The 26,033-nt window shown below is 39.2% G+C and overlaps 1 protein-coding gene across 1 annotated transcript in view; it reads right to left on the minus strand.

The window, feature by feature from the left end:
• Positions 1–26,033, minus strand: part of LOC140734841 (potassium voltage-gated channel subfamily KQT member 1-like) — a 535,989-nt gene that overhangs the window by 482,010 nt on the left and 27,946 nt on the right. The window contains exon 4 of the mRNA XM_073059426.1: positions 1,228–1,318. Within this exon, the coding sequence (XP_072915527.1) occupies positions 1,228–1,318 (91 nt within the window). The remainder of the gene's footprint in view (positions 1–1,227; positions 1,319–26,033) is intronic.

The raw sequence follows: 26,033 nt of genomic DNA on the forward strand, positions 1-26,033 counted from the left end.
CGGTACCTTCTTGAAATCCACACTCATCTCTTATGCCCACATTGAGACTCAAGTTGTTGTTCTAGCACCATTTGTCAAGTCTCTGTACCCACTCTCTGTATGCCGACTCATCATTGTTGCTGATGAGGCCAACCACTAGTATCATCAGTGAATTTGTTGATGCTGTTAGAGCTGAATCTTACAGTGCAGTTGTGAGTCAGCAGCGTACTGAGCACACAGTCTTGGAGGCCACCAGTGGTCAGTGTGATGGAGCTTGAGATGCTGCTGCCAACTCAGACTGACTGGGGTCTTTCCATTAGGAAGTCCAAGGTCCAGTTGCAGAGAGGAGTGTTGAGTACCAACGAGGATAGTCAGCCAATCTATTCCACATATTTGGCACCCTTTTAATAAAATGTTCCTTTGACATCTCTTACTTATTTTTCTCCTCTTTCCTTTGTAATCTTTGCAATCTAGTTCTTGTTAGAATGGGGGCGGAGAGCCTTACATGCCTCGATCTCCTCAGAGTGTAGAGACTGCTGTGCCTACTTGACTAGTGAGGAGGTGTTGTGGGTCCAGGTTAGATCATCTGTTGTGGACACACCAAGGAACTTTATGCTCTTCACTCTCTCCATGCCAGAGCCATGTGTTGCATCCTTAGTGTTGCATCTTTGAGTTTAGGTGTAGAGGAAATCAGGAAGTGGAAAACATGAAGTCACTGAAGGATTGTGCACGCCATATGAGTTTATAGCATTTTGTCTCTTTCATGGAGCAAAAACAGAGCACTGCCCTGAAACTGGATCACTTCTAAACTGGAGAACCTGTCTGGCTTACCTGCCCTTTTTCCACAATGATTTAATAACTATTGCCATAAAAAATACCTTTATGTTTTGAGCACATATGCTTCTTTTCTCTCATTTATGCACCATACACAATTATCTATATCCAATAAATTTTCCTCTAAATGAATTTGAATTTCTATGTCTAAATTAAGACAGAAGTCAATTACCAAATTTAATTAATAACATGATGTCCCTCTTTCAAGCCTTCTACTGTTGGATAACTGGAATAGTAAAATCTACAAATAAAGCTGTTCATGGAAACAGACAGATTTCCAAATGAATGGTGGAAATGACTGCCAATTACTGAAGCCACAATTCTTATTTATATATATTTTTGTAGAAAGGAATATCAGACAGCCTAAACAATGTCCCATAATGCCAGATACATGTCAACCATTACTGTACTTACCATCCAAAAAAGAGATCCTGTGGCAAAATCAGCATAATAATCTATAGTAGATAGCACACTGAAGATCAAACAAATCAACACCATCAAGAATCTGTAATTAAAACAAAATAAATCTTTAGGAAAAATAATAAAAAATTGAACATTGAATGAAATAATAATCAAGAACAAATATTTGCACAATTACGATCTAACATTTTGCATTCCACTTGTAGGACCACAGGACATAGGAGCAGAATTAGGCCATTCAGCCCATCGAGTCTGCTCTGCCATTTCACCATGGCTGATCCTGGATCCCACTTAATCCCATACACCTGCCTTCTCACCATATCCTTTGATGCCCTGGCCAATCAGTAAACAATCAACTTCTGACGTAAATATACCCACAGACATGGCCTCCACCGTAGTCTATGGTAGAGCATTCTACACATTCACTACTCTCTGGCTAAATAAAAATCCTCCTTACATCTGTTCTAAAAGGTTGCTCCTCAAATTTGAGGCTGTATCCTCTGGTTCTGGATACCCCCACCATAGGAAACATCCTCTCCACATCCACTTTATCTCAATCTTTCAACATTTCACTGTAATTTTCACTTGTAGTTTTTCTTTCAAACACTCAGCTACCTGCTAAGTCAATTGTGAGTATAGTTGGGTAAGGTGCACAATAGGCAGCTAATTTTCTACTTCTGTGCTTTGGGAAGATTATTTGCCCAAAATACAAAGAAAATCACGTGTGATTAAATCATGCGCATTTTTCTTAAAATTAACATTTCTTTGCAACCAAAGACACAGAGAACAGGATCACAAAGTTAATATTCTAAACCTAACTTCAACTGAAAAAAATAATATTTTTCAGTCTGAGGTAACTTCAGTTTATTTTATTTGAACTAGAAGTCATGGTTGGAGATTGGGCCAATGTCTTGCATTCAGCTCTCATAGAATGTCTGCAATTGTACTTTTGCAGCTGCATGATTCACAATGTGCTGCTGGTATTGTTGCTGCCACCATCCCATGAAGCAAAATGGTTCACAGCAGCAACAATGCAGCTTACAGTGGAAATTTAGACTCCACCCACATGCTGACCTAAGGGCTTAAAGCCTTTTCCACTATTTCTATGTGCCTTTGATGATAAAGTCAAATAACTTTTCAATAATAAGTAATAATATATTTAATGAAAACCACATTCAGTGTTCAAGTTAATTAAAAGCTATGATATTAATTAAATATGATAAAACAAACTATTTTTCTTCAATTTCCTGTTCAACAAATGTTACTGGCTCCAACCAATTGAACAGCACCTTGGTAGATGTTTCAGTTGTAATAATTGTGTCCAACTCTTCAGCTTATATATGGAGCCCACTATTGGACTCCAAAATGTGCTCCCATGATATAGTGCATATTCTGCCTTTCTCCAGTTGCTATACAGAAGATGGTGAGATGCCATCTTGAACCATGGTCGCTCACATAGTTAAGGTGCTCCAATAATGTGAAGAGGTGACAATATTTTGACCCAACATTGTTGCAATAATAAGAAAAGGTAACAAGTGAGATTACTGACTAACTTCAAGGTAATGGCATTCCTATTATTCTTACATCTCCCAGAAGTTATTTCCTACCATTTAGTAGTATGTTCATATATATAGTTCTATATTCAAAAGAATTAGGTTCTTGAATATACTAGATATATTTGAGTAAATACATTGCTTTATTTTGTAATTTTGTACATAATTCTACCGGCTGGTAGCGTAGTGGCATCAGCGCTGGACTTCGTGACGAGAGGTCCTGAGTTCGAATCCAGCCAGCTCCCTTGCACGCTCTCCATCCGTGCCTAAGTTGAGTGTCGAGCTAGCAACTCAACCTCAAAAAAAAAACCTGGAGAGGAATAGGCTCCGCCAGGTTTCAGATGCCCAAGACACGCCATATGATGAGCAATCACCAAAAAGGTCGGTGCAAAAATCTTATCATGATGGCGCCCCAACAACTCCACCGGGAGTTAAGGGTGCCTATATATACACACATACACACACAATTTCTATGTACCTTACAATCTCTACATATTTAGAATAATATTTTGATGAACTGATTGATCCTATCAGACTGCCTTATTAGAAATTATTTTTAAATGGCAATTCCAAACCATGATGCTTTAATGTAAATTTAAAAACAAAGTTTTCTTGCTTTATTTTCATATATTATAATATGTTCAGAATGCAAAATAACACAGCAAATACATATCCAAATGAAGATATATTACAAGACTACACACCATATCAGCCCAGATCAACTGATTGCTTGTCCAATGGAATATGACAAGTTAAGCCTTTAGCAAACTGTGTCGCTTGTTGATCTTAGCCATGTGGTGGAGATCCTGTCACCGTGGAATTCATGTACGTTCATGTATATGTATATATTTGTGTGTATTTCATATATAGTATATATCCTGCCCTCTATGCACCTTATCAATCAAAGACCTCTGGATTTAGCAACCAGCCCTTTTCTCTTTGTGGGAATCTCTTTCATAAATGCCTTCAATTGTTCCAAGACTGCACTCCTGTACACTTATCAGACTGTTCCAGTCAATAACAACATTGACATCTATCTGACTGCATGAAAAGCCAGGCACCAAAGAACTGGGCAAATATAATCTGGTTAATTATCACATAGCCTTCTCTCAATCACCAAAGTGATGAAAGCTGTTGTTAATAGTGTCTCCATGTGGCTTATTCAAATTTAACTGTATCCTAGTAGGAGTTTTATCAAAATTATTCATCTGCAGATCCTATCACTACTTTGGTCCAAACATAGACAGCGAACTAAGTAATGGTAAGGGAAGACTGCAGCCCTTAATATCAAGGCAGAATCAGAATACCCTTGTAAAACACAAGTCAATTGGCATCAAATTGAAAACACCCCAATTTCACATCTTATACAAAGGAAGATGGTGGCTTATCCCAGCCCCAGGACCTCACTATAAGAGTTCCTCATGCCAGTATTTATTCCAAGCCCAACCATCTTTAGATAGCTATTAGTCATAGATGCTTTGATCATAGATGCTGCTTCATAACTCCAATAACCCAATCCTGATCTCCAATATAGGTTGGTAGGTTAATTGACTTTTGTAAACTCCTTTAATGGTAGAATCTGGGGGGGAATTGATGAGAATGTGGAGGTAATAAAATTGAATTTGTGGTAACTTGGTGGGCTGAGGACCTGCTTCTGTACTGTATGACTGATACTACATCTCTCCAGAATCAAAATTGGACATATTTGCTAATGACTGCATAGTATTCAAATCCATTCCCAACTCCTCCACAAATGAAGTAGTCACTGCCTTCATCCAGTAAAGACCTAGACCAGTATGGGTTGATAAGTGATAAGTACCACATGTGCCAGGAAAGTTCTTGCAATGCCCATTTTCAACTACTGAATACCTAACCAAGTAACAGCATTATTTTCCTCAACTCTCTCAACATCAATATCCTGGTGGCATCATTGCTCACAAAAATAACTAAACCAGCCACATAGATACAACGGATACCAAAGCCAGTCAGAGGCTGGTAACTCATTACTTGACACTCAAAGCTTTGCTAGCAAGACACACGTCAGGACCATGATGTGTAGTGGCAACAATTCTGAAAACACTTAATATTATCCAGGGCAAAGCAGCTTGCTTGAATGGCAGCATATCGACCAACCTAAATACTCATTCCCTTCTCTACAGACATATAGCATGCAATATTCACAAATCACAAAACAATTCTTCACTCAGAGGGTGTTGCAAGTGTGGAATGAGCTGCCAGCTGAAGTGAAGGTTAATGGTATAATAGTTCAATTATCATTTAAGAGAAATTCGGATAGGTACATGTATAGGAACAGTACAGGGGCTATGTTCCATGTGCAGGCTGATAAGACTACACAGAATAACAGTTTACTACGGACTTGATGGGCTGAAGGTCTGTTTCTATGCTGTAGTGCTCTATAACTGTGCAAGATGATGCATTCAGGGAGGTGCAACAAGGTGAGAGAAAATACAATAAACAGGGAGACATTAAAGGTCATGTAGCAACGAAGGATCTATGTCTTAAGATCTCAAAAACTAGGATAGATCATTTAGATGAAAAAAGCAAAGTTCAAAAAGTTTAAAGATGAAAATAAATGTATTATCAAAGTGCATATACGTCACCATTTGCAACCCTAAGATTCATTACCTTGCTGGCATACTTGACAAATCCATAATAGTCCATAATAGAGTAACAACCATAATAGAAGCAATGAAAAACCACAACAACTGGGGTGTTCAACCGGTGTGCAAAAGACAACAAACTATTCAAATACAAAAAGAAAGAAATAATAATAAATAAATAAGTTCCACCCCAAAAAAAATTGAGAACATGAGATGAAGAGCCCTTGAAAGTGAGTCCATAGGTTGTGAGAACATTTCAGAGATGGAGCAAATGAAGTTGAGTGAAGTTATCCCTTTTGGTTCAAAAGCCTGATAGCTGAGGGGTACTAACAGTTCCTCAACATGGTGGTGTGAGTCCTAACGGTCCTGTACCTTCTTCCTGATGAAGGCTGAGAAAAGAGAGCATGTCCTGGGTGGTGGAGGTCCCTGTTGATGGATGCTGCTTTCCTGTGACATTTCATGTAGATGTGCTCAGTGGAGGGGAGAGCTTTACCCATGACAGACTGGGCTGTATCCACTACTTTTTGTAGGATTTTCCATTCAAGGGCATTAGTGGTTCCATACCAGGCTGTGATGCAACCAGTCAATATATTCTCCACTGCACATCTATAGAAGTTTGTCAAAGTTTTAGATGTCATGTCAAATCTTCACAGACTCCTAAAGAAACAGAAGCAGTGGCATGGTTTCTTCAGAATTGCACTTACATGCTAGGCTCAGAACAGATCCTCCAAAATAAAAACACCGAGGAATTTAAAGTTGCAGACCCTCTCCACCTCTGATCCTCTAATGAGGACTGGCTCATAGACATCTTGATTTGTTCTTGATTATTATTTCATTCACTGATTCAATTCAAAATTGTACACCATTACTATTTGGCGAAGGAGAGATTGTCTAAAATATTTCCTAACATTGATAGTTGTTGTGATAGATGTAAAACTGAGACAGCAACATTGACACATATGTTTTGGTCCTGTTCCATATTGGAACAATTCTGGAATTCAGTTTTTTCTACAATTTCTAAAGCACTAAAAACTAATTTACAACCTAATAAATTAAGCTGCAACTTCTAATACTCGTCTTTGGAGCTGGAACTGGATGAACTCTGGCTCAGTCAGAGGACTCTGTGGGTGATACATAGGATATATAGAGAGGCAGTTATATCCAAGGTGTGGGACATAGGATGGTCAGGAAAGGGAAAGGGGTTAATACCCTGTGCCAATTATCCTGTGGCCATCCCCCTTACTAACAAGTATACCACTTTGGATACTGTTGGGAGGATGAGCTAGCAGAGGAAAGTCACAGTCACTGAATGACACTGACTCAGAAGGAAAGGGGGAGAAGAGGCCAGCTGTGGTGATAGAGAATTCATTGGTTAGGGAACAGAAAGCAAGCTCTATGGACAAGAACAAAATCCCCAAATGGTATGTTGCCTCCCAGGTGCCAGAGTCCGGGGTATCTCATATCGAGACCTCAGCACTCTTAAGTGAGAAGGTGAACAGCAGAAGTCGTGGTCCATGTAGGACCAATGACATAGGTAGGAAGAGTGACAAGGTTCTCCAAAGTGAGTTCAGGGAATTGGATGCTAAATTAAAGGGCAGGACCTCCAAGATTGTGATCTCAGGATTGCTACCCATGGCACATACTAGTGAGGCCAGAAATAGGAAGATTATACAGATTACTACATTCCAGGTATTGGCAGGTAGGAGCAAATGAGGGCTTTATGAAGTATAAGGAATGCAAGGGAACACTTAAGAAAGAAATCTGGATGACTAAAAGAAGGCTTGAGGGTGCCTTAGAAGACAAGGTGAAGGAGAATCCCAAGAGGTTTCTTCATATGTTAACCATATAACCATATAACAATTACAGCATGGAAACAGGCCATCTCGGCCCTTCTAGTCCGTGCCGAACGCTTACTCTCACGTAATCCCACTGACTCACACTCAGCCCATAACCCTCCATTCCTTTCCTGTCCATATACCTATCCAATTTTGCTTTAAATGACAGTACCGAACCTGCCTCTACCACTTCTACTGGAAGCCCATTCCACACAGCTACCACTCTCTGAGTAAAGAAATTCCCCCTAATGTTACCCTTAAGCTTTTGCCAACTAAGTCTTGTTACGAACCCTGTAACTGGGTGACTTACCAGCAAAGATAGAGACGTCCGTTGAAGTCTGATGATACTATTTTTAACAGTATTTATTAGTAAAAATACACAAAAATATCAATGCAAATATACAGATAATATACATCGTCAATACTAAACCTAAAAGTGCGGGTATAATAATAATCAATAAGAAATAAGCTCTATTGTTGTCTAGGGGATAATGAATTGTCCAATGGAAATATAAAGTTCACTGCAGTTCCACAAGCTGCCATCTTTTGGTTGTCGCTGAGTTGCAATTGTTGGAGAGAGAGAGAGAGAAAGAGAAAAACTTGCCGGCTTTCCTTTATGATTTCGATCCGTCAGGTGCCTCGTTGTCGTGGCCGTTCAAGTGTGATCTCTCCTTTAGCTAAACCATTCTTCCATGGTGAGCTTGCCACCCAGGCAAGGGAGGACGCACACGAGCCCCCCACCGGCTGTCACTATAAAACACTGTCACGGGATTTCTAGCGTTTCTCCTGGTGCGTCTAAAGGGGTGTTCCCCCAGACCCCTCTTTTATCCTTACTCACGGGGTCTCAGATGTCAATCAGGTTGGGATGATGCAATCCCTCAACCAGCCCACTCTGGTTGTCCTGAGGGGTTTCAATGAATAGTACAGTACTCAATACACAATTCCGTCTCCAAGAGACAATAGCAGTAGTCAGTGGTTCCGTTCCGCTGATGTCAGGACACATTCCACCTGGTTGTGTATTCCGTGTGTCTCTCTCTCATTTCCTGGGTCTCAGACCCGAAATAATAGCGATCTTGCAATTCTCAAAAAGGAGGGGGCGACTTTGTACCCTTCGGCCCCTCAGAGTTGCTTCACCTTCGTAACAGTCTCAACTCATGTCCTCTTGTTTGAATCTCCCCTACTCTCAATGGAAAAAGCCTATCCACGTCAACTCTATCTATCCCCTGCATAATTTTAAATACCTCTATCAAGTCCCCCCTCAACCTTCTACCCTCCAAAGAATAAAGACCTAACTTGTTCAATCTTTCCCTGTAACTTAGGTGCTGAAACCCAGGTAACATTCTAGTAAATCTTCTCTGTACTCTATTTTGTTGACATCTTTCCTATAATTCGGTGACCAGAACTGTACACAATACTCCAAATTCGGCCTTACCAATGCCTTGTACAATTTTAACATTACATCCCAACTCCTATACTCAATGCTCTGATTTATAAAGGCCAATATACCAAAAGCTTTCTTCACCACCCTATCCACATGAGATTCCACCTTCAGGGAATTATGCACCATTACTCCTAGATCACTCTGTTATACTGCATTCTTCAATGCCCTACCATTTACCATGTATGTCCTATTCAGATTATTCCTACCAAAATGTAGCACCTCACACTTACCAGCATTAAACTCCATCTGCCATCGCTCAGCCCACTCTTCTAACTGGCCTAAATCTCTCTGCAAGCTTTGAAAACCTACTTCATTATCCACAACGCCACCTACCTTAGTATCATCTGCGTACTTACTAATCCAATTTACCATCCCATCATCCAGATCATTAATGTATATGACAAACAACATTCGACCCAGTACAGATCCCTGAGGCACACCACTAGTCACCGGCCTCCAACCTGACAAACAGTTATCCACCACTACTCTCTGGCATCTCCCATCCAGCCACTGTTGAATCTATTTTACTACTTCAATATTAATACCTAATGATTGAACATTCCTAACTAACCTTCCGTGCGGAACCTTGTCAAAGGCCTTACTGGTCCATATAGACAACATCCACTGCTTTACCCTTGTCAACTTTCCTCGTAACCGCTTCAAAAAATTCAATAAGATTTGTCAAACATGACCTTCCACGCACAAATCCATGTTGACTGTTCCTAATCAGACCCTGTCTATCCAGATAGTTATATATACCATCTCTAAGAATACTTTCCATTAATTTATCCACCACTGATATCAAACTGACAGGCCTATAATTGCTAGGTTTACTCTTAGAACCCTTTTTAAACAATGGAACCATATGAGCAATACGCCAATCCTCTGGCATCATCCCCGTTTCTAATGACACTTGAAATATTTCTGTCAGAGCCCCTGCTATTTCTACACAAACCTCCCTCAAGGTCCTAGGGAATATCCTATCAGGACCCAGAGATTTATCCACTTTTATATTCCTTAAAAGCGTCAGTACTTCCTCCTCTTTAATCGTCATAGTTTCCATAACTTCCCTACTTGTTTCCCTTACCTTACACAATTCAATATCCTTCTCCTTAGTGAATACCGAAGAAAAGAAATTGTTCAAAATCTCCCCCATCTCTTTCAGCTCCACACATAGCTGTCCAGAGCAAACGGATTGCAAGGGACAAAATTGGTCCTCTGGAAGATCAGAATGGTAATCCATGCATGGAGCCAGAGGAGATGGGGGAGATCTTAAATGCATTTTTGCAAGTGTACTTACTCAGGAGACAGACAGAGGGTCTGTAGGAGAAAAACAAAATTATATCAATTTCAGATTACAGTGGGGGGGTGTCCTCTGCCTTGAGGCAAATTAGGGTGGATGAATCCCCAGGACCCGACAAGGTGTTCCCTTGGACCCTATGGGAGACAAGTGCAGAAATTGCTAGGGCCCTTGCAGAGATATTTAAATCATCCTTAGTGACAGGTTAGGTGTCAGAGTATTGGAAGATAGCCAATGTTGTTCCACTGTTTAAGAAAGGCTCTAAAAATGAGGAAATTATAGGCCAGTGAACCTGACATCAGTGGTGGGAAAGTTATTGGAAGGTACTCTAAGGGGCCAGATATGTGAGTACTTGGATACACAGGAACTGAATAAGGATAGTCAGCATGGCTTTGTGTATCATAGGTCATATCTAACCATTCTTATAGAGATTTTCTAAGAAGTTACCAGAAAAGTTGAAGGCAAGGCAGTGGATGTTGTCTACATGGACTTTAGCAAAGCATTTGGCAAGGTCCTGCATGGGAGGATGGTCAAGTAGATTCAGTAGCTAGGCATTCAAGATGAGCTAGTAAATTGAATTAGACATGGTCTTTGTGGGAGAACCCAGAAAGTGGTAGTAAATGGTTGCCTCTAACTGGAAGACTGTGACTACTAGAGTGCCGGAGGGATCAGTGCTGGGTCCATTGTTGTTAGTCATCTTTATCAACAATCTGGATGATAATGAGGTTAAATGGATCATTAAATTTGTGGATGACACCAAGACTGCAGGTGCAGTGGATAGCGGGGAAGACTATCAAGCCCTGCAGTGGGATCTGGACAAACTGGGAAAATGGGCTTAAAAAAAAAGGCAGATAGAATTTAATGCAGACATGTGCAAGGTGTTGCACTTCAATAGGATATACACAGTACCAAAGTAGGTCCTACGCAGTGGATGGTAGGGCACTGAGGAGTGCAGTAGAACAAAGGGATCTGGGAATACAGGTGTCCCCCACTTTACGAATGTTCGCTTTACGCCACTCCACTTTTACAAAAGACCTGCATTAGTAACCTGTTTTCACATTACAAAGAGGATTTTCGCTTTTATGAAAATGTTTCCCATATAAATTCATGGTTCTTCGCTTTACGCCATTTTGCTTAAAGGTTTCATAGGAACGCTCTACCTTTGTAAAGGGGAGGAAACCTGTACAGGTCTATAATTCATTGAAAGTGGTGTCACAGGTTGATAGGGTCATAAAGAAAGCTTTTGGCATATTGGCCTTCATAAATAGAAGTATTTAGTACAGGAGTTGGAATGTTATGTTGAAGTTGTATAAAACATTGGTGAGCCCTATTTTGGAATATTGTGTGCAGTTATGATTACGTACCTATGAGAAAGATGTAAATAAGCTTGAAAAAGTACAAAGAAAATTTATAAAGATGTTGCCAGATCTGAAAGACCTGAGTCATATGGAAAGACTGAATAGGTTAGGTTATTTATTCCTAATAATGTAGAAGACTGAGAGGAGATCTGATAGAAGTAAACAAAATTATGAGGGGCATAGATAGGGTAAATACAAGCTGTCTTTTTCTTCGGAGGTTGGGTAGGACTACAACTAGAGATCATGGGTTAAGATGAAAGTTTAAGGGGAACATGAGGAAAGATTTCTTCACTCAGAGGGTCTTGAGAGTGTGGAATGAGCTGCCAGTGCAAGTGGTAAATGAAGACTAGATTTCAACGTTTAAGAGAAGCTTAGATAGGTAGATGGATGGTAGCGATACAGAGGGCTATGGTCCCAGTGCAAGTGGATGGCAGTAGGGAGTTTAAATGGCTTGGCATGGACTAGATGGGCTGAAGGGCCTGTTTCTGTACCGTACTTCTTTTATGAGAAGTCTTAAAAGTTTATAAAACTTTTACAAGGTACTTTTGATATATATTTGAAAGAACCATTACTTGCAGGGCTTCAGATCTTTTGCAGGAAGATAGATTGGGCTGGCGAATTATTGTTGGTTCAACATAGATACAATGGGCCAAATGGGCCTATGTCCTAAATATGATATGATTTCATGATTTACAGTGTAATGCAGTATACGCAGCTAATAGAATTTTACACAATTATATTCAAAATATAATGTTGAGAATCAAGTTTCAAGGTAAATACCACAAGGCAGATGATACAATGTACATAATTATATTGTGGTAAAATAGTATGAGAAAAATGCAAAGGATTAAAGTACAACACAGAAACAGAGACATTTAGCTATCAAGACTTTGAATCTGGCTAACAAATGAAAGTGAAGTTTAAGGAGAATAATAAGATTATCCTATTGAGTTCAGCTATAATTCAGATAAATTGCCAATCAAAACAATGTGACTTTGGCACAGGTTCATCGCATTTTAAAACCTTGGATGAGTGAGGGAAGCATGGTGTGAAATTTAATACATGTGTGAAAGAACAGGGCGATAGCTAGATACTGGAACTGATCGGACTGCTCTGAGAGCTAGCATAGATTCAATGGATCAAATGGCCTCCTTGCATGTCACAAGTATGAAAGATGAAAGGACTCACTGTTTCTATGAGGTTCAGCAGGGAGTTAGGTGAATTTATTGAATTTGGTACAACTATTCTGAGAAACACTGGCAGTTTACGCTGAACTGTGGTGTTTCTCAGCACATTCCAGCAGAACAGTTACACAGCAGTACAGCACAGATACAGGCCCCTCGGTCCCAAACAGCCCATGCCAACTAGAGTGTATAACAAGCTAGTCCCAATTTCCTGTATCTGGCCCATATTTCTCTAAATCCTGCCCCTCTAGTTATTTATCCAAATGCTTCTTAAATGATACTATTGCATCTGCCTCAACTACTCCCTCTGGTAACTCATTCTATATACTCACCAACCTCTGTGTGAAAATGCTGTCTCTCAAGTCCCTTTAAAATCTTTTCCCTCTCACTTTAAATATCTATGCCCCCTAGCTTTGGACTCCCATACTTTGTGGAAAAGACTGTTTCCATCCACCTTTTCTATGCCTCTCATAATTTTAAATACTTCTACACAGTGATCCATCGCACTCCCACATTTCAAGAAATACAGACCTTGCCAACCTCTCTCTTCCTATAACTTAAGTGCTTTAGTGCTGGCAACATCATGGTAAAAACTGGCTGCACTCTTTCCAGTTTTACCACATCTTTCCCACAACACTTTGAGAGATTGAGGATTGCAAGCCCTCTCTGTACTCTGACTGATGAAGGTCAGCAGACTAAACACCATTTTTATCACCACGTCTACCTGGGATGCCACATTCAGCGAACTATGCACCAGGACCCTCTGCTCCATTATACTCCCTAGTGCCCTCCTATTCGCTGTATAAATCCTATGGTAGTTTGACTTTACAAAATGCATCACCTCACACTCACCTGTATTGAAATCTATCTGCCACTCTTTGGCCCAACTCCTTAACTGATCAAGATTCCCTTGCAATATATGATAATCTTCACTATCAACAACACCCCCTAATTCAGTGTCATCCACAAATTTAGTGATCACGTCGTGTGAATTCACATCAAAATCAGATATATAAGGGTCCCAACACCAACTCCTGGAGCACACCACCAGTCACTGGCCTCCACCCTTTGCTGCCTACCTCCAAGCCAATTTTGGATCCACCTAACTAGCTGTCTCTTTGGATTCCGTAGGACCCAATCTTCCAGATCAGCATACTAAGCAGGACTTTATCAAAGGCTTTGCTGAAGTCAAAACAGACAACATCCATTACCTTACCTGTTGTAAGTTAATAGTATTATTCTTATGCAACTCAGTTATAATGTTGGCAATTCATTTTTTGTTTATGTAATGAGCATAAGTTACGTGCTATGCGCAAAGTGAACTGAATCACACAATTTCAGTAGCTAATTTCAATGCAGACAAGTATATAGCTAGTCTTTCTGTTTTTCAAGAAGGTAAGATGTAATGGTAGTTAATAGATTAATCCTATGCCACTCATCCACTCCCACATGGGAGGAGTTCACATACTGTACAAGCAGCATTTTCAATAAAGTTCAGTTGATAATCCTGCATGCTGGTAACTTCATGTGCTCCGAACTATCCCTCAATATTGAACACAATACTAACCTCATCTAGCTTTTCAGTTAGCTCTTCAACAAACTATAAAAAGTTCATTAAGCTTGACTGTCCACACACAAAGCCATGCTGATGCTTCCTAATCAGACTCTGTCTATCCAAATACTGGTACGTTCTGTCTCTCAGAATTCACTCCAGTTACTTCTCAACTACTGACGTTAGGCTGACCAGCCCGTAGTTCCCTGGCTTGATCTTGCTATACTTCTTAAACAATTGAATAACATTAGCAAAATTCCCATCTTCGAGAACTTCACCAGTGGCTAACAATGAAGCAAGATTCTCCAGAAGGGCCTCGGCAATTTCTTCTCTAACCTCCTAGAAAGTCTGAGGATGCACTCGGTCAGGCCGGTGGATTTATCCACCTTAATGCATAGTAATACGTATTTCCTCCAAATCATCTCCACTTGTTTCTCTCATCTCTTGAGCAACCATGATGTTCTTCTCAGTAAACATAGTAGAGAAATATTAATTAAAAATCTCAATCTTCCCCGCCAAGGACATTGGTCCCTCTCTAGGTCAAGTGTAACCTGTACACCTGGTACAGGTCACCAGAAGAGATCCCAGTGATCCAAGAAGCTGAATCACTACCTCCGCACAAGTTCATCTGGCCTACTTCTGACCTCACTTGCACGTGGCAAGGTAGTAATCTAGAGATTACTACTGTCGAGGTCCTGCTTCCTAACTTCTTACATATTTCTCAAACTTATTCTATACCTCATTCCTTATTCTATCTATGTCATTAAGGGGCAAAAGTTTAGGGGTAACATGAGGGGGAACTTCTTTACTCAGAGAGTGGTAACTGTGTGGAACGAGCTTCCAGTAGAAGTGGTAGAGACAGGTTAGATTTTTAAAAATTGGATAGGTATATGAACAGGAAAGGAATGGAGCGTTATGGGCTGAGTGCAGGTAGGTGGGACTAGGTGAGAGTAAGCATTCGGCATGGACTAGAAGGGCCGAGATGGCCTGTATATGGTTATATTTGTACATTGGTACAACTGCTTTGGGCTGTTCCAACCTTCCACTCAAGTCTTTTCAGCAATTGTTTTGAGATGTCTTAGTTCCTGGCATCCAGAAAGAAAGATATCTCCCTGACATTTCTTCTGTGACCATAAAATCTCCTGTCTGCCCCCTCCCTATTGAATTTCCTAACAGTATCATCCTGACTGACTGCACCCTTTCCCTCTGAGCCACAGAGAATGTCACAGTGCCAGATACCTGACTACTGCTGCTAGCTCCTGAAAGAGCACTCTCCTTCAATAGTATCCAAAGAGGTACGCCTGTTAGTGAGGTGAATGGCCAAAGAGTAACCCTGAGCTGACTGGAATTCCATAACTTACTACTCAACTTACTTCTCATGGTGGTTACCCATCTATCTGAAGCCTGTACCTTGGACATGACCACCTCCATAAAAGCCTCATCTATGATCTCAGATTCCCGATGATCTATGATCCAGAGTACGTGCAAATCCAACTCCAATTCCTTGACAGCACCTGTCAGGAGCTGCACTGGAGAGCACTTCTTACAGATCCAGTCATCAGGAAGACCATGAAGATTTTGTAGAAGGAACATTCCTCATTCATCAAAGTCATAGAACACAAGCAAGTAATCAAATGAACTACTTTAATGTGGAAAGTAATAAATTTAGCAATTTAAATTTTCTTCTGCATTAGATCAATAGTTAACGTCTTTGCACCAAACAATGAAATTGTTCTAAAAGTCAGGGCTTTAAATAAGATTTATATAACTTCAATTATACTTGCTATACTTTTTTTCATATTGAGTGAAAATGCTAAAATATTTTATGACTTTCTTTCAAATACAAAATTCTATAAAAGATTTAGTCAAAACATCAAATTTATTCAAAGCCACAGTTTCTCTACATTTCTCCACCTCATGTTAACAGAGCAGGATTTACAAATTAATCTGTGTTCTTTTAATTCCAATTTTTCATTAAGAACTGGCACATATATATCTGCAAAATTCACTATGATTATCTAAATTCTCTTAAGATATTTTTCTCTGCAATTAATCAAAATAAAAGCCTTAACTTCTGTTGAATTTATGCACAAAATTAATTTCTGAAGAATACACAGCTTTAAAATAAGGTCCAGTTGGTTAATTCTTCCTCGACAGGATTATCCTTTCTGATCAAAAGCACGTCAAACCAGATGCCACTGTCAGTAAATTTAGTACAAGCATTACTTTACCCTCTTCCTTCTATTTATCAGTGCTGTTATCATTATTAATTACCCAAATCTACACAGAGCCCAATACGGTACCCAGAATGTAAAATATATATGCATAATGAAGTAGTGTCATTACCACTCCAAAGATACCATTTAAATATTTATCTACCAAGCATATTCATGTTACAGTTCTGTTATTAGATCACCTGCACATTCTGAGTAAGCCTGAAGAATTACAGCAGACATTCTATGCATTCCAAAAGTGCAGAGTAAGAGTACATTTCAATTATTTTCCAGAAAATAATACAGTACATTTTAGTTCATCTGTCCAAAAACGTCAGTAAAGCTATTAAAACAGATGAACTGTTCATTATCACTTCTTCTTTCTGAGAGCTTGCAACTGCAATTGTCAGATTGTTAAAGTGAATATACTGCATTTCAGAAGCATTTTACTTGATGCTAAACACTTAGGGATGCCCCAAAGCTGTGGAAGGCACTATATCAGTACAAGACTCTGCTTCTCAACTACACCCCATTCAGGAATGCAGGTGTCAGAATCAATTTTTTTCTAGTTTGAAGCTATGACCTCTTGGCCTACACTCAAATTAATTTATTTTCCTAATCATACAAATCAATCATATTCCATTACAGATGCAGTAAAGCTACCTTTCTCCAGTATTTCCTCAGAGAAACTGTGGGCCAAGTTATGAATGTGTTGTGTCGCCCTTTTCTGCACTCAATAAAAATAGCTAAATGACAACAGTTTATATTAAAGAAATTAGCCTTTCTTAACTCAATCATGTATTTTCAATCCGATTTTTAAAAACTATTTTGTCATCACTATTTTTCTGCCAGCTGATTTCAGACAGAATATACGCAAAAAATATGGCAATCTGATTAATATTAAACAATGATTCAAATTTACAGAAAATGCCCCAGAGCATTAAACCCCACCTATACCTCCTACCCAAAATCCCAGCCCAATCCTTGTTCCCATGCTGGTAGCCTGGCCACACCAACCATATTTGTCCCACTCAGCTCCCAATGTGTTAAAAGTGCCATGGTCCTGTAAGGTAAACAGTGACTGAATTACAAGAGACAAAGACTAAGTAAGGCCTGATATACAGGCTGCCTCCATTTTGACAGATGGCCTTTACAGTATTTCCTAATCTCTGCTGATTACAGGCATGTAGAAACCGTTGAGGGAAAAACTAAAAACATGCAAGTATTAATGAAAAGTTTTTTAAAACTTAATTGACACATTAGATTAGTGTATATTGAAACATTAATAAGAACTAAAATACATTTTAAAGAGGACAAACCATTTTCCTTTTTAATAAAATTTGGTGATCTATTCTATTCAATGGGGAAATGCTAGACATTTCAGTTTACCCTGGCATAAACCTGAGGGGCCAAACATGAAGCATCTGTAGCTCCTAGGCTCAGCAAATTAAGGAATGCCCTGGTCTCAGTTTTGGTCAGATGCACCTAATCTTACCTTCAACACATTCCATATTTTTATGCTGTATGAAGTTGATTAACCATCAATGCAATCCAATCCAATATGGTCAAACACTTGCTAGAAAGGTAGCAATTACATGTTAAGCTTCTGGAGACAAAAATAAATCAAGAACATGTAGTTTATGTTTGATTCTGCAATGTATACAGGTGAAAATCTGACTTTAAGAAATGAATGTACCTGCACAATGATCTTGATAGACTGCTGTTCCAAACATTGCAGTTCATTTGAGAGGTACTGCTTTCAATAAACGATATTTTGTTTACAATGTCACCCCCATCTCATTGTCTATGCTGCAGCAATACAAAGAAACTGACAGACATAGTGTTGGCTTCATGTTAGTACTGTTGCTGCTTGCAGCAAGACAGTAATCAACTATAATGGATTTCTAGGGGAGGATAGTGGTAGACAGCAGCCACGTCAGAAAATTTACAGCAAGAGGTAGTTTTCATTTGGACTCCTTTTTAGGAGTCTAAGAATTAAGCAAACAAAATTAATTTGTAATGGCAGCATCTCCTTAAATGCGAGGGTATATTTCATGTGTTTACAGAAAATAACTTTGGTGATAATTTCTTGAATCACTACCACCCAAAACAGAAGAAAAGCCAACAAGTTATTTTTTTCCGGTGACGTCATCGTCGAGAATGGCAGCTTAAGTCACTAGCTCCTGCGTAAAAACGCGTATTAAGCCCTGTTAACCCATCAAATATAGTATTTTTCAGAAAATATTTGAACTGAAAAGAAGGGCAAGAATGGGGAAAAGGAATGGAAATAAAAAAAGCGACACTGCAGAGCCTGCGGCCGAGAGGAGTGCAGCGAGCGGCTCTCCGACCCGACCGCATGCTAGCGAGGCGAACGCTGGGCCTCGTTCAGGCGAAGCGGAGAATATGATCAAAATCCTGAAAGAGATAAGGGAGTTCCGGAAAGAAATAGAGCAGCAGCTCCATGATATTAAGCCAAAGCTCGCCAGCGTCAATCAAAAAATAGCGGTGGCAGAGACTCGAATTGAGAAGGTGGAAGATCGCGTTCAAAACGTGGAATGGATGCTGAGTAAGACAATAAAAATATTAAATCACCAAGAAAGTAAACTGCTTGACCTGGAGGGAAGGTCACGGAGGAAAAATATCAGAATCTACAACGTTCCCAAAGGAGCGGAGGGCTCGTCTATGATGGAGATTGTCGGAAAGTTACTGCGGGACGCACTGGATCTTCCCTCGGCTATGGAGCTGTAAGTTGAAAGAGCCCATCGTGCGCTCTTCCTGAAACCTACCAGGGATAGAAAGCCACGCTCAATAATAATAAAATTCCTTCGGTACAGCACCAAGGCTGAGATTCTACGAAGGGCCTGGGGTAAGAAGAGGGTGTTTTTAGATGATAAATTAATATATTTCGACCAAGATTACCCCCCCCCCCGCGGTCCTGCAGAAACGTATAGAATACTCTGAAGTAAAGCGAGTACTAAAGCAAAAAAAGATCAGATTTCAAACTCCGTACCCTGCTAAACTTCAAGTGTTTTATGACAACGAGATGCAGTTGTACCAGACAGTGGAAGAGGCGACTACAGACCTGAAGGCCAGAGAGTTACCCGTCAGCATGACCAAAACGAGGGAAAGCCTGGCTGAGGAATTATCCCGCTCCACTTGGGAAATAGTGCGAGAATCGAGAAGGCAGGAGACGGGAGGAGGCCGAGAGAAATATATCAGGAAGAGACCGGGAGTTTCCCATAGACAGTCCTCACCCCCTTCAGAAGAGCCATAAGGTTTGGCTAACTTTAGAAATGTTGAGAAGCTAAACGGAAGCAAAAGTAGATGGTGATAAACCTATCTCGAGAAATACTTACAATAATGTGGATTTCATATTACTTAGTTGTTATTCTTTATTCGCTCACTTACTCCTTTTTCCCCACCAAAATGAGAATATATATGTGTGCATATATGTGTATGTATGTAATGTGTGTGCATGTGCACGTGTGTGTGCGTGTGTGTGTGTGTATATATATATATGTATATATAGGAGTACAACACAGGGAAATCTTTTCTGTGTAATGGATTTGTTCACTGACTTTTATGAATACTGCAATGGGGGCCCTCAACTCACAAGTAGGAGGGGTTATCCCCCACAGCTAGACATTTCCTCTAGCTCAACGCAGGGTCCTCTACTAGAGACCTCAGCCTTGGAATCACACGTTCATTGCCATTTTTGTTGTTATTTGCATTTCTTGGTTCTTATTTGTCCAGGGAGTAGATCAATTAAGTTTTATTCTAATTTCAATGATACATTGACAGATAAATACAGATGGCTAAGGACAAGGTAAAATTCATTTCTTTTCATGTCAATGGGCTATTAAATCCAGTCAAACGTAAGAGAATTTTATCCAAAATGAAAAAAACAAGCCCATGTAGTATATTTACAGGAAACTCATTTAAGTGATAATGAGCATAAAAAAACTAAAGAGAATGGGCTTCACTAATCTGTTTTTCTCCTATTAGGACATAGGAGAGGAATTGCTATTCTTATCTGAAGTAAGCTAAATTTTGAAAAAGTATTCGAAATGGGAGATAAAGAGGGCAGATATATTCTGGTAAGGGGGAATATAGATGGAAATTCAGTTACTCTATTGAATATATACACTCCCCCGGGAAGTGATATTGGTTTCTTTCAGAAAATTACCGATATTATGGTAAAGGAAACAGAAGGTCTCCTGATATGTGGGGGAGACTTAAATTTATAATTACAAACAAACTTAGACTCTTCCAATAGAAAAACCTATGAAACAAAATCTTTACATAAGTAAGTTAATACACTTTTTGAGGATGTCGGTTTAATTGATATATGGAGGGACCTTTTCCCGACAGAAGGGATTACACTCATTATTCTGCTCCCCATTCTGTATATACAAGAATAGACTATTTCATAACATTTGGAAAAGACAAAGACAAAATAAACACCTGTGGAATTGGGACAATAGATGTAAGTGACCATGCATCTATATATTTATCTGTTGATTTTGACCTACAACCAAAGAATACTATTTGGAAACTAATTCAAGTCTACTCAATGATCCGTACTTTAAGGAACAAATTAAAAAAGAAATTAGTCTCTACTTAGAATTTAATGATAATGGAGAGGTTTCACCACCCATTTTATGGGATACTCTGAAGGCGGTCTTAAGAGGGAAAATTATAGCTATATCTCCATATAAGAAAAAAATAAGGAATAAAACATTAGAGGAATTACAAAATAGGCTGAAGGAACTAGAGAAAAAACACAAATTGAATTTGGCACAGGATACATTAGGGGAAATTAATAGAATTAGGAATGAAATAAACAGTTTGGCTATGCAAGAAATCAGGAAAAACTTAATGTTTCTGAAACAGAGACATTATGAAAGTGGATCGCAAACTATGAAAATACTGGCGTGGAAACTGAAAAAAAAAGATAGCAGAAAATACAATTCATAGAATTAGAGACCCAAGAACAAAAATGATAAAAAAAAATAAGCCATGTGAAATTCAAGAAGCTTTTGAAGTGTTTTACAAAACTCTATATTCCAAAGTTCCAGGGGGAAGCATAACCCAAATTGACACCTTCTTGAATTCTCTAGAGTTACCCACTTTAAGCGAAGAACAAAATAGAATGATGACTGCTGACATAACTGAAGTTGAATTAAAAGCTGCACTTAGTAGGCTTAAATTAAGCAAGTCACCAGGATCAGATGGGTATACGACAGAGTGGTACAAAGAATTTAAAAATGAGTTAATTCCTGTTTTACTCCCCACACTGAACTGGGCTCTAAAAAAGGCGCAAATGCCACCCAGTTGGAAGGAAGCGATAATCTCAGCTATACCGAAAGAAGGCAAGGATAAAATGGAATGCGGGTCATTTAGACCAATATCTGTTCTTAATGTAGATTAAAGATTATTTACCCCCATCATGGCCAAACGATTAGAGGAGTTTCTACCCATACTGATACGTAACGATCAGACAGGTTTTATACAACGCCAGACACAAGACAATATATGAAGGACACTTCACATAATGGGGATCACATACAAAAAAATAAAATCGAAGCAATAGTGATAAGCGTGGACACTGAAAAAGCATTTGATTCAGTTAATTGGAATTTTCTTTACAGAGTTTTACATAGATTTGGTTTCCAAGACACAATTATTAAAACTATACAGACACTATATGACAATCCTACTGCTAGGATTAAAATCAATGGATATTTATCAAATAGTCTTACCCTGGAAAGGGGCACAAGACAGGGTTGTGCATGGTCAATGCTACTCTTTGCGTTATATCTGGAACCATTAGCTCAATACATCAGACAAAATGAAGATATCAGGGGAATTACTATTAAAGGGACAGAGCATAAATTGGCTTGTTATGCGGATGACATTTTGATCTATCTAGGGCAACCAACATACTCTTTACCTAAATTGATGCAATCCTTTGAACAATATGGTCAATTATCAGGATACAAGATCAACATAGATAAAACCCAATTACTTTCATATTACTATAGCCCACCAAGAGAAGTTGAAAGTCAATTCCCCTGGGCATGGCACACAGAGTCTTTCAAATATTTGGGCATCATTATGCCAAAAGATTTGGCAAAATTATCAGAATGTAATTATCAGCCTTTATATAAAAAAAATTAAGGAAGATGTGGCAAGATGGAAACTGATTCCTTTTTTCAGTCTCAGTTCAAGGATTGAGTCTATTAAAATGAATATACTACCCAGACTGTTATATCTCTTTCAGACCCTACCAATAGAAATTAATCAAAATCAATTCAATGAATGGAACAAGATGCTATCAAGGTACATTTGGCAGGGTAAAAGGCCTAGAGTTCGTCTCAAAACTTTGCAATTAGCAAAGGAAAAGGGGGGATAGGGCCTACCTTCTCTTAGAGATTATTATTTTGCAGCACAGTTGAGAGCTGTGACATGTTGGTGCAACCCATCATATGATGCTCAATGGAAAAACATTGAGGAGCGGGTACTTCCCATCCCCATACAAGCAATTTTGGCTGATAACCTGCAAAGGTTCATAAATACTATTGATAACCCATGGGTGAAATTGACTCTTAAAATATGGAAAACTACTAAAAAAGAATATAATCTAGAGGGAGATATTGCAATTCTTAAATGGTGTGCATATGACTCAGATTTTACACCAAATAAATTGGATGCTAGATTTAAGGACTGGACAGCTAAAGGAATAACAGTTCTTTGCAACATAATGAAAGAAGGAACACTGTTCAGTTTTGAAATGCTTAAAGAGAAACACTTATTAAAAAAACAAGATTTTTATCGATATTTACAGATGCGACAATATGTTAATAAGATGCTTAAAAATGTAACCAAGGCAAATACATGCTTGATAGAGCTGGAAAAGCATATAATTCAGATAATGGTAGTAGAATCATTTCAAGCATGTATAAGGGGTTGTCAAATCTTAAAACACATTCAACTTCATACATTAAACCAAAATGGGAGAAGGAAGGAGGGATAATTATATCTGAGGAAGAATGGACAACAATATGGAGATATCAATGGAAGTGTACCAGTTCACAGAAATGGAGGGAGTTTGGATGGAAAAACTTGATAAGATATTTTATTACACCTTCTCAGAAATCCCATTATGATAGTAACCTCCCTGTTTGCTGGAGAAATTGTGGAAATCAAAATGCAAATCATTATCATATTTTTTGGGACTGCCCGGTTATCAAAAACTATTGGACGGGGTTACACGATACCCTACAAGACATCTTTAAATGTGAAATACCCTTAGAGAGTAAGACCATATATTTTGGATATATACCTCAAGAACGGTTGAAAAGAGATAAATATTTAATGAATATACTGTTGGTGGCCGATAAAAAGACTCTTAATAGGAAATGGTTATCACAGGAGAGCCCATCTTTAAATGCATGGATGGAAATTACAATGGACACTTACAAAATGGAGAAGATAACAGCATCTGTTAATCATAAGCTGGAACAATTTGATTCATACTGGGAAAAATGGTTTAACTACATAATACCTCATAGGCCTAATTTTATTCTCACAAATCAATAAATCTGTTGTAAAAAAAAAAGATCATTCCTTACTTGTACATAGTTCTTTCCTTTTGCTTGTTTTTTCTTTCCACTCTTTTCTATAAGTGTATACCTCAGGTAAATACTTTGTGGAGGTTTGTGATATATATGATTATATGATATATATGTACAATGTCTGAAATACATCTTATGGAAATGTTTGTTTGATGATGAACTTCAATAAAAAAAAAAATTACAAAACACAAGAAAAGCCAACAAATGCACAATGGAAAATTAGCACAGAAAGGTTGTTATGTCTTTCCTGATTTGGATTGTTGTTTTATTTCCAGTCACTGGATTTCACTGCTTACTTGTGGGATTACAGTTTTGATTAATTGCTCATTATCATGTTGTTAAGCAATTAGCTTTCATCATCAGGGTAGCCATTTTATATCTTTGTACATTTCATTTTGTAGTTAGAAGCACTTGTTAGAAGTCAAACAAATTTCAATCAATATTTGAATTTGCCTTTCATAAGAACACCAAGAAGTACTGTCTTTTTACACCGGCTCCTTGCATACTGTAAACCATTGATGAGCAATAAAACTGCCTTTAACTACAACTATGCCAGGACTGTCATATGTAGAGCTTTTGCTGGCCCTGGGCCTGTATTCACTAGAATTCAGAAGATTGAGGAGTGACCTCATTGAAACCTATCAAATAGTGAAAGGCCTTGATATAGTGGATGTGGAGAGGATGTTTCCGATGGTGGGGAGGATGTTTCCGATGGTGGGAGAGTCTGAGACCAGAGGACACAGCCTCAGAATAGAGGGGCGTTCTTTTAGAACAGAGATGTGAACGAATTTCTTCAGCCAGAGAGTGGTGAATCTGTGGAAGTCTTTGCCACAGGCAGCTGAGGAGACCAAGTCTTTATGTATATTTAAGGCAGGGGTTGATAGATTCTTGGTCGGTCAGGGCATAAAGGGATACATGGAGAAGGCAGGAGATTGGGGCTGAGAGGAAAAATGGGCCAACCATGATGAAATGGAGAAACAAACTTGATAGAGGTCAACTGGTCTAATTCTCCTCCTATATTTTATGGTCTTATGGACTGGAGTTATCTATCTGCCTAGCTTGAGAAAATAGGCAAAACACTTGAACGAGGGCAGAATAGTAAAAAGACCCTCTCAGTGGCGGTTCTCCATGGTGAATTTGATATTGATTCTGCGAGCTCCCAAACGGCATGAAGTTAAAATGTTGGCAATGGAGGAAAGAGAAGCCTTGAAACCAGTTCAGTGTGTTTGATATATTCATCGAGGTTACCTAGACAGTCTAATGGATCAGCAGGAAACATGGTGGTGCTGGAAGCCTGTGTGAGGGCTGAAGCAACACTAGCCAAGGCATCTTTTGCAGGTAGCGAGATTGTTGTTAAAGTGTGTCTGGCTGAATTAAACACAGAGAAATCACACCTGGAAGCCACAATAGAGGCACTACAGCATGAAAAGAAAGTGGAATTGATTTTAGCCAAGGCCGAAGTCTTTGAGGTGAGTATGTTGCAGCTGGCTGACAACGATGATGTCAGATCAAACTCACCATATCATTCAGCTGAGAGGACTACAAAGTTTATCCAAGACCAGTCTGCTTATGCTTATACCCGCCCACTAGCAGACACTGAAGATTTAGGCCAGCCAATCAAGACTGAAAGGGAGGCTCCTTTTCCCACAGGATAACACCCCACATCTCGACACCTTTTACCCAAATGGGACAGAACAGAGACTACCTCCCGCACATGTTTGTACGTGCACCAAATAGGCAGATATCTCAAAACATCCAATGACCGGCCACTCACTCGCCCATAGATATGAAGGAGGCATGCAGCCATGTAGTAGACTCCAGGGCTCCTAAGTACATTGCATAACACAGGTGCTGACATTAATCAGCCTCCTGGTAAAGTGCACCACACACCCAATGAACCCAACCTAATCACCATGTGTCAGATCTTGCAAGATTCTTAGCCCGTCAGAACCTGCTGATGGCTGGACTCAATAAATTCGATGACAAGTCAGAAAATCACTGGGCTTGGAAGTCCACATTCTCCAATGCCACTAAAGACCTTGAGTTCAAGCCTAGTGAAGAACTCGACCTGCTGGTGAAGTGGCTTTGACACAAGTCTGCTGAGCA

The sequence above is a fragment of the Hemitrygon akajei genome, chromosome 10, assembly GCF_048418815.1.
Source record: "Hemitrygon akajei chromosome 10, sHemAka1.3, whole genome shotgun sequence".
Taxonomy (NCBI): domain Eukaryota; kingdom Metazoa; phylum Chordata; class Chondrichthyes; order Myliobatiformes; family Dasyatidae; genus Hemitrygon; species Hemitrygon akajei.